The sequence below is a fragment of the Miniopterus natalensis genome, chromosome 18 (genome assembly GCF_054644295.1).
Source record: "Miniopterus natalensis isolate mMinNat1 chromosome 18, mMinNat1.hap1, whole genome shotgun sequence".
NCBI classification, from domain to species: domain Eukaryota; kingdom Metazoa; phylum Chordata; class Mammalia; order Chiroptera; family Miniopteridae; genus Miniopterus; species Miniopterus natalensis.
Window position 1 is genome coordinate 10,056,468 of NC_142098.1, and position 9,515 is coordinate 10,065,982.

The 9,515-nt window shown below is 49.9% G+C and overlaps 1 protein-coding gene across 1 annotated transcript; it reads left to right on the forward strand.

Moving 5' to 3' along the window:
• Positions 1–7,098: 7,098 nt before the first annotated feature.
• LOC148090993 (metallothionein-4) lies at positions 7,099–9,273 on the forward strand. The gene is made up of 3 exons (XM_087827566.1): positions 7,099–7,129; positions 8,572–8,637; positions 9,182–9,273. Exons 1-3 carry the CDS (start codon positions 7,099–7,101, stop codon positions 9,271–9,273), a joined length of 189 nt encoding a protein of 62 aa, XP_087683692.1.
• The last annotated feature ends 242 nt before the right edge of the window (positions 9,274–9,515 follow it).

The window sequence follows — 9,515 nt, forward strand, 5'->3', positions numbered from 1 at the left end:
GCAAGCCCTGGAGAGTCTGTGAGGCCTGCCGACCGCACAGGTGACGGCTAAGCTGTGGCTCCTAATTAGCCTTGGCCTGGTTTTCACAGTCTACATTGCTGGGACCCACCTCCTGGGAGGCTGAGGGTTCTTTACCAGGGCTCCCCGAACGGAATTGGGGGTCAGAAAAGCAGAAGTGTGTGTGTGTATCTTGGTTGGGGATAAGCCTTTCTTAGAACTCTCTCTCTCAGATACAGTTACCTTAGCTGATGGAACAAATCTCTAGAAAAATATATTTAAAGAAAATGTGAAAACATCTACAGCTTATCAAAACCCACAGAACCTCTTCTTGATGATAAGATCTTTAAAACCCCCTCAGCACAGCTGTCAGAACTTGGGTCACGAAGAGGGTAACTCTCAGTTAGCCCAGCATAGGAGGAGTAACGGGTGCATGGGGAAAGGGGGGCTTGCCCCTGCTCTTCCCACCCAGCCTCTCACCCCAAAGCCCAACCCTCCAGGGTTTGGGGGTCTGTGTCCTGTTCACCCCTCTGCACCGTGCTTTTCCAGGCCGGGCCATGGACGAGTTGTGACAGAGAAGGTTTTTTTGTGTGTTGTTGTTGTTTTTTTAATATATCTTTATTGATTTCAGAGAGAGGAAAGGAGAGGGAGAGAGAGGGAGAGAAACATCAATGATGAGTCATCACTGATCGGCTGCCTCCTGCACGCCCCACACTGGGGATCGAGCCTGCAACCCGGGCACGTGCCCTGACTGGGGATTGAACCCCTATCTCCTGGATCCTAGGTCGATGCTCAACCGCTGAGCCACGCCAGGCTGAGGAGAGAAGGTTTTTGTCTTTTGTGTTCTTTACTTCTCCCTTGAGCTTTCTGCCCTAGCATCTCCTGTCCTGCTCATGATCATCTCCCTTCTAAAGATGACAAACTGATGTTTGGAGACGTGGCATGCCTTGCCAAAGCGTTGGGGCTGAGGTCCAGGCATATCTGACTCCATATCAAGCTGCCTATAAACATATCACTCCACTATAAACATGAGCTCTTAATAAAATCAACTATTCCTTGAGCAACTGTGTTAAATGCCTGATCTTTTTCATTTTCTCTCAATCCTCACCACAACTCCCTGAGTGGACTCAGTTATCTCCATTTCATGGTTGAGGTTCACAGAGATTAGGAAACTTATCTGAGGTTGTACAGCAAGCAGACAGAGGAGCCAGAATTAGAGCCCTGTGCGAAGGACCACAGCCCATGATCTTCACTGCACCCTCTCTTGCTAGAGTGTGAAAGGCTACTGAGACACCCACAGTCAGTGTGAGGACGACTAGACGGTGGCTCACGCTCTAGATGTTAATAGCTGGTGGGAGGCAGGACATGCAAATTATACCTCATTGAGACACCATTACACTTCACAATTACCAGATGGGCAAACATTTCAAAGTCTGAGTATTGGAAGTACTGGAGGGGGAGGTAGGGAAATGGGGACTCTCAGAAATCGCTAGAGGGAATGTAAATTAGCATAGGGTCTTTGGAGAGCAATTTTCCCACTACAACCTAGCTGTCCTTCTAAGGATGAGTGAGCCTTGTACACTATGTACATGACATGAACGGGGATGTTCCTTGCAGCATCTTTATGATAAAGACAATGTGGTAGGAGGGTCCAGGGCAGACACAGGAGGCCACTTAGGAAATGGGTGCTGAATCTTCATAGGAGATGGTGCTGGCTCAAATCAGGTGGGTGACAGAGGCAGACAAGACTATGGGAAGGTCTGGTTGGAGGTGAGGCTGGGAGCAGGAGCTCAGTTGGGGATATGTCAAGTTTGAGATGCTGTTTGACATCCATGTGGAATGTGGAGTAGCAGAGCCAGAAATATGGACCTGGAGTTCAAAAGAGAGGCCAGGCCCGGAGATGTAAATTGGAAGTCCCAATGCACAGACAGAATTTAAAGCCATGAGCCTGTTAATTTTTTATTTCTTATAAATAAAAGGGTTGAAGCAAATATGACGATGTTGACATCTAGTAATTCTGGGCAGTAGATACAGTGATGTTTATAACACCATTCTTTGTACTTTTTAGTATGTTTGAACTTTTCAATAATGAAGAAAATTGATAAACAGTCTATAAGGCCACAAGGCTCCAAACTGCTGAACAGTTTAGTCATGAGAGCCTTGGACCTAAAGTGTAGGTGGTGGCAATGAGCTTAGGAGCCAGGTTCAAATCCCCCCACCACCCCTATGCTCAGTGACAGAGGATTGACTGTGTCTCCCTGGGTCTCTGTTTCCCTATTTGAACAACAAGGAACTGGCCCATGATTTCTCAGGGTTCTTCCAACGCTGACCATGCAGGATTCAAGCTGGTGCCCCCAAGGGTCCCTGCCTGCTCTGATTTTGTCCACCTATGTCTCACACCTAGTCCCAGGGATGAAGCCAAAGATATCCCATTAGAGGGCTTTGTACGTAGAAGGTCAACTTTGCCTCCAAACATATGGAATCTGTAGCAAGGGGAGTCAAAAAGGACAGGGCCTACCCAGCCGGGTGTGGCTCAGGGGTTGAGCATCGACCTAGGATCCAGGAGATCAGGGTTCGATTCCCGGTCAGGGCACATGCCCTGTTGCGGGCTTGATCAATGACTCTCTCATCATTGATGTTTCGATCTCTCTATCCCTCTCCTTTCCTCTCTCTGAAATCAATAAAGATATATTAAAAAAAAAAAAAAGGAAAGGACAGGGCCCCATGGCTCCCCAGAACCCAGAACCAAAAAGAATTCGGTTGAGCTTAAAAGCAGGGACCCCAGAGATGAAAACACTTCCTAATATTTACTGCTGATGAATGCATCCTGCTCAGGACCCCAGGATGGTCTGTGAGCCTGAAACATGCAAATGGGTAGGTGGCTGAACCAATCTGCCAAGTTGTCATAGGCACAGGTAATGATAATATTAATAGTAATAATAATATTTATGTGTCAGATTCTGAACTAAGTACTTAATAGGCATTCTCTCATTTAACCCACACAATGACAGTGCTGTAGGGTTATCATTTTCATTAGTCTGACTTTGCAGATGAGTAAACTGAGGCTCTGAGAGGTCAAACAACTTGTCCCAAATCATGCAGCAAAGAAGGAGCAGAGCCTGGATTTGAACTCCAGATCTCAAGCTCTTGAAAGCTCTTGGTGAGCAACAAGGCCCTCTAAATCTCTCCAAGAGTCACAGAAAACAGCCTGGACGTAATTCTGTTAACTGAGCCAGTTATTCATCATCAGCCTATAACTGTTTCATGAGCACCCACTACGTGGCAGCACCCAGTGTGCCTGGCCATGGGGATGCTGAGATTAATGAGCACAGCCTCTGTTCTTGAGAACCTTGTGGTTTAAAGAGAGAGGTCAGTTTATAAACCAGCAGAATAAAACCTAAGCTCCAGGCTGCTCCTGGGGAGCCACATATGTCCAGAAAGTTCCAAGGGAAAGGATGGCGATCCCAAGAACAAAGCATGGACCAGGGTATGGAGTCATGTCAGGGGACCTGTGTCTGACATCGTCTTGTGGCTGAACCTCCATGCCTAGGCCATGGGTCCCAGAAACTTCCTTCTGGCAGAGACTGCCAGGCGCAGAGCAGCATGGGTTAGCTTTTATGGGAAGGAGAGAAGATGAAACCCTGTCATTTTGTGTTTTGTAAGTGGTGGAGCATTTGCTGCTTCTTTGGAACAACCTGTTTCATTGTCCTGAGAAAACCAGTTGATGTAACTTATGCCTAAAGTAGAAGCCATGGCTGGAGAAGGAGCTATTTAGGGCTCAGTGGCTCAAAGAAGCTACAACTGCTGTGTAATAACAGAAGAGGTGTCACAGGTAAACAGATTCTCTGCAGAGGAATTCTTAACTCAGGACCCTGGGGATGGGGGCCACTAATGGGATTTACGAGATTCACAAAATCTGTGAACTTGTGGGAAAGTTCTTTGTGGGAACTTCTTGGGGGAAACCCCATGTATTTGTGGGGTTTTTTTTCTGGGTAGAGGGTTCAGAGTTTTCATCAGATTTTAAAGGGCTCCTTGAATCCCCTGAGAAGGCTAAGGATCATGTCTCTGAAGAAACAGTTATTTTCTGAGTGTGAATGTAACCTTGCCCACCAGCCATTGCAAGTTCTTGGTGTGGCGTGTGTGTTCTTGTTTTCCTTCTGCCGTGCAAAGATCAGGAGCGGGGACCTAGAAGACAGGCCAACTACAACAGGGGCCTGAGGATAAGGGGAAGGACTGTGCAAGAGGAACTGGGCACAGTTCAGCATGGACTCGGTGCCCGATGCACCGTCATTTCAACACACACAGCCCGAAATGGGAAATAGCTTCATGCTAGGGAATTGGATTTTGCTATTATTCAGCTGGGGTGTTAAGCAACATCACAGCATCGGTCACCCAAGGAAGAAACAATTCCTGGACAGATATTGAGGGAGGTAGCTCAGAGGTAGTGAATTCACAGGTAAGTAATTCATAGGTAGGGAGGAGAGGTGGCTTAGACAAGGGTAAAGGAGAATCTCTCTCTCTCTCTCTAGGCTCGCTCAGTTGGGCCAGACCTTCTAAGGCATTAGTATTGATGAGACGGCACACCCAAGCTGTAGGGGGAAGCTGACCCTGCCAAGAGACAGGCTGGGACTGGGCTGGGAATGCAGGCCCGGAAAGATGGTTCCAGCCTCTGGACTCTGAGAGCAACCCTGCCCAGTCGTGTTTTTCTTGGCTTGAAATGTCCTCCTGACCTTCTGAACTATGTATAAGTTCTATCTTTATTCATCCTTGGCTCCCCAGTGCCCAGCACAGCACTAGATGTGGAAGATGTTGAATGAATGAATGTGCCTGGGTCCCCTACTAGGCTGTAAACTCCTTTCTGGCAGCAACCATTTTGGGATCACTACAATATTGCCCCTACCTAGCCCTTCCTGGTGCTCTGCAGATCACCATGAGGCTGAAGCCCTAGAAGTTCTCAGCTCAAACCCATGGTTCCATGGGTCAGCCTGAGGCCCTGGTGGTCCTTATGGATGAGTGATGAAGACCCCACTAACCTGCAAGCTGGGAGAGACTATCTCCACTGGTCATGGCTAGACCCCCACTCTCTTCTTTTTTGCCTTTTTGAATAGGACAGCATTTTTTAGCAGAGGTCTTCAGTATCCACATACAAGAGATTTATGCATTTGTCCACTCATCATTCATTCACTCATTCACTTGTTCACTTATGTTCTCACTCATTCTCTCATTCATGCCTTCAGTCCCTCAGCTGTTCATCTGATTGACTCATTGGTTGATTGAGTCATTTGCTCATTCATTCATTCATTCATTCAACAACAACTAAGTGTTGCGAAGAACATTGTGCGGATATAGAGATGCTTCAGACACAGGTCTTGCTCCTAAAAGCTCCAAGATTGGGCTGAAGCGCACAAGAGCCATTACCACAAATAATCACACAGAGAAGAATAGCAAGTAGTAAATGTCATGAGAAATGTACACACATATCACTGAGGGGCCACAAACGGAGAGATTTCTTCCAGCCAAGAGAAGGAAAAATCAGACGCAGCTTCCTGGAGGAGGCATAATCAGAACCAGGTCTAGAATTTCTACATGGAGAGAGGGTGAGGATGGCATCTGGTGAGGGAGGCTTGAAGCTGTATCATCTGGAGGGCACTTTGCATGAGACTGAAAAGTAGTCAGTGGCTATATCAAAGAATGGGGTTATGGTGGAGATTGGGGGATGGTTAAATCTCCCCCAAGTTCCCTCTTGCTTCCACCACTCAAGAAACAGCATTAAAGCACATGCCTCGGTCAATGGGGAGGATTATTTGAACTCAAGGAGACAGGGAGAACATGAACACGTGACAGGAGCAAAGGCCTGGGAAAGTTCAAGGCAGTTACAGGGATCCAGAAGGGCTTAGGTTTTGGTGGAACAGGTAGAAGGAAGTAGTGGGCAATGAGCTTGGAAAGGTAAGTTGAGCTTGAAATGCAAGCTTAAGATGTTTGGGCTTCATTCAGCAGATGTGGGAAGCCACTGAAGGTTTTGAACAAGAGAGTAACGCGGCTGATGCTGTTTATAGTGACATTCTCTAGGCCAGTGCAGAGAATGCAGAGGTCAGGGCGAGACCACTGGAGGCTCTTCCAGGCCCCACCTAATGTTTCGGGAGGCAGACCAAGAATACAAATGGGGCCCACATACCACCTGACTAAAGGATTTAAAAGTTATAAATCAAATAAACAGATAAAATATGTTCTATTCTCCTACCTTGACAGAGAGAGACCTTCATGGCAGCCTGGATGGCCAGGTTGAAATGTATGATTCTCAGATGCCCACACTGGACCACGGAGGTGCCAGATCTGCCCAGTGTCCCCAACCCCCAACCCGAGGCCCACCGCCCACACATCCTAACTGTTGGCACCCCAGTCAACAGCCACCCCCAATCACCCCTCAGGCTTAGAGGGACACGCATTGGCTGTACACCTGCCCTTGGGAGCCTGGGGAGGAAGGTTAAGCAAACCCTCAGGAGCAAGTAGGCTTGGGGTGAACACTGGGTCCTCCATGTGTGGTCTAGAAGGAGAGGCTGCAGGCTCTAGGTGGGCACATGCCCTGACTTTTGGCTTTCTCACCCGTGGGAACTGTGATCAAGTCTAGTGGGGCCTTCTAAAGCCCAGAGCCTAGGATCAGACCCCCTCCAGCCCAACGAGGAGAGACAGAATGAGAGCCTGAGCCAGGGCGGGAGCAGCCCCTGTAAAGAAGGGAACAGAAATGGCAGATAACAGAATGCATAGGATGGGAGGCTGGGTGGATGTAGCTGCCAATCTGAGCCCTACAACTGCCACTGAGCCTGAGCCTGGATCCCTGACACCTTGGGAGGTAGGCAGGTGGGTGGGGGCAGTCACCTGCATCCCTTGTGATGAAAAGCCACTTGAATGACTGTACCGCTCTCCCCAACCCCTAGCCTGTGGTGTCTGGCCAGGCCATGTGCAAGGCGTCTGGCCCCAGGGAGAGGTGGGGTGAACCTCCACCTACAGCTACACGGCTATAAATAGGCAGCCTCAGCGGCTGCTCACCCAGCCTCCCTTCTCCAGCACAGACGGGACCGGAGCCTCTCAGACACCTGCATCATGGACCCCGGGGAATGCACCTGCATGTCTGGTGAGTAAGGATGCCCACCCTTGCGCTTTGGGCTGTGCCCCAGCCTCCTCTAGGGAGCCTGCAGGTGTATGATTAATGCTTCTCTTCCTGCAGTGAGGAGCCACCCATGGTGTTTATTTCAGACGGGGGACCTCTGGGGCAGCTCCCACTCTCTGTTGGATATCAGCCTGATTTGCTAGAATTGGTAGCCTGGCTCTGGAATGACTGTGGGGGAACCTAGCAGCAGGCCACTAAGGGCAGCCACCAGGACAGGGGAAGAGAAGAGCTCCAGCCCAGATCCTGAAAACCTGGTTTTGGTCCGTTGCTGCCATCGCTTCTGACACTTAGCATTTCCAGACTTCAGTTTCCCACCTGAAAACTTGGTTACTCATCCCCCGTTGCCCACCTCCCAGGGAGGCTGTGGCAGTGCTAGAATCATAAAGCACTTGCAGGTGTCAGGGGAGTCGGTAGAAGTGTATGCGCGCCCTGGCCAGGTAGCTGGGTTGGGTAGAGATCATCCTGATATGCCAAGGTTGCAAGTTCGATCCCTGGCCAGGGCGCATACAAGAATCGACCAACGAATGCATCAATAAGAGGAACAACAAATTGATGTCTCTCTCTCTTCCCTCCTCTCGCTCTAAAATTAACAACTAAATATAACTTTAGAAGTGTATGTGGACTCCCGAGCCTCTGAAACCACTTAATTCCACTGAAGTGTGTTGGCCGGGAGGAGAGGGACCAGGGTTCCAAGCCATCCTGAGTTTTATGGTCTTGGGACATGGTATGAAGGAGCGTCACAAGCCACCATGGTCCTTAACAGGATGTGTCTGCACCAAAAACTTGCCAAAGAGACAGGAGCTTCCAGCATCTTGAAATTCAAAACAATGAGTGGGATGTTTACTTTTAAGTGTAGATGGCATTTATGATATGGAAACGACAGTGCCTGTGGCTCTCGCTTTGGGCTTTTTATGTTCTTTGCTATCCTTCCTAACTATTCAGGGTTTCCGCCTTGCCTGGTACCTTGAAAAAGGTGAGGAGGCTACAAAGACTTCAACAGTCCCTGGGGGACCTTGGGCTTGGTAGATTGGCCTAACCCAGTGGTTCTCAAACTGATTCTACAGCAGAATCATCTGTGTCACTTTTTAAAAATACTGACTCCCTTTCCCTGCCCAGACCTTTGAATCAGAGCATCTCAAAGTTGGTCCCAGGAATCTACATGTTAACGAGGATCCTGGGGGGCATGGGGGTGCTGAGGCAGCCACCCCGGTTTCAGTGCATGGGCTGTGACTGGAAACCACTGGATGATCCTCGCCACTTGGGGTGATGCTCAGCAGCGTCTTCCCCCTCTTTCCCAGCACGGCCTAGGGACAGCCCAGAAACCCCGCCACTGCGGTGGTCTGCAGCACACCCTCTGTCCCTGCTCGCCTCGGTCCTCACGTTTGTGGCTCTGTCCTCTCTTCTAGGAGGAATCTGCATCTGTGGAGACAACTGCAAATGCACGACTTGCAATTGTAAAACATGTCGAAAAAGTGAGTATGGTGACCGGGCATCGTGGGCCAGGAGCTAGGAAAGTCAGTTCCCTCCATCCTCACTCTGCCAGCCATGGTGGGAGGGAGGGGGATCTGGATGCCTTTTACGCATTTGGAGGCGATCTGGAATGAAAGCTGGGCCCCCAGGGCTGCGGCCCACGGGGGGGGGGGTGGTTTGAGGGCATCCACAGTGTTCCAGGTGCTTGGAGTACGAAGAGGACCGAGGGGAGGGTCCAGCCTGCCCAGCAGTGAAGGGCAGAGCGCGCTGGCCTGGGGTCATGAGCTATGGGTTTTGGTCTCAGATCAGCTAATTTCCCATAACCTTGGGCAAGGCCCTTCCCCTCTCTGGGCTTCTGATGGACTCCGCAAGGCCTCTGAGATCACTTCCAGCTCCGACATCCCGCAACTTCTGGTCCCCGGGTTCTTGCGGCTGTGGATTGAAGCGTGTGGCGGGCTCTTGGTTTCCTGCTTCCTCTGAGTGGCGGGAGGGGAAGTGGTAAGAGAGCATGTGGACCCTGATCTGTCCATCTTCTGACCCTTCCAGGCTGCTGCTCCTGCTGCCCCCCGGGCTGCGCCAAGTGTGCCCAGGGCTGCATCTGCAAAGGAGGCTTAAGCAAGTGCAGCTGCTGCCACTGAAATGCATCCGTGGTGCTGAGGGTGAGGCCTGGGAAGCGTCTGTACAGTGTGTTAGCTGAGAAGTTGAGATGATTGTGCTTTTTATATATTTGCCCCAATGAGGTGTTGGTGACATTCATGCTTTGGAGCAATAAAGTTTTCACTCATGGTTGTCTGGTGGTCAGAGCACTGTTTGAGCCTAACCCAGAAGGACCCAGAAGGCCTGCTCCATTGCAGATACCCTTGCCAGCCTGCATCCCTGC

What these genes read in the sequence shown, in the direction of transcription:
- LOC148090993 (XM_087827566.1), top strand. Translation starts at nt 7,099, where the DNA reads ATGGACCCCGGGGAATGCACCTGCATGTCTG. An exon ending in GGAATGCACCTGCATGTCTG is followed by an intron (nt 7,130 to 8,571) that starts GTGAGTAAGGAT and finishes CCTCTCTTCTAG; the next exon opens with GAGGAATCTGCATCTGTGGA. An exon ending in TTGTAAAACATGTCGAAAAA is followed by an intron (nt 8,638 to 9,181) that starts GTGAGTATGGTG and finishes TGACCCTTCCAG; the next exon opens with GCTGCTGCTCCTGCTGCCCC.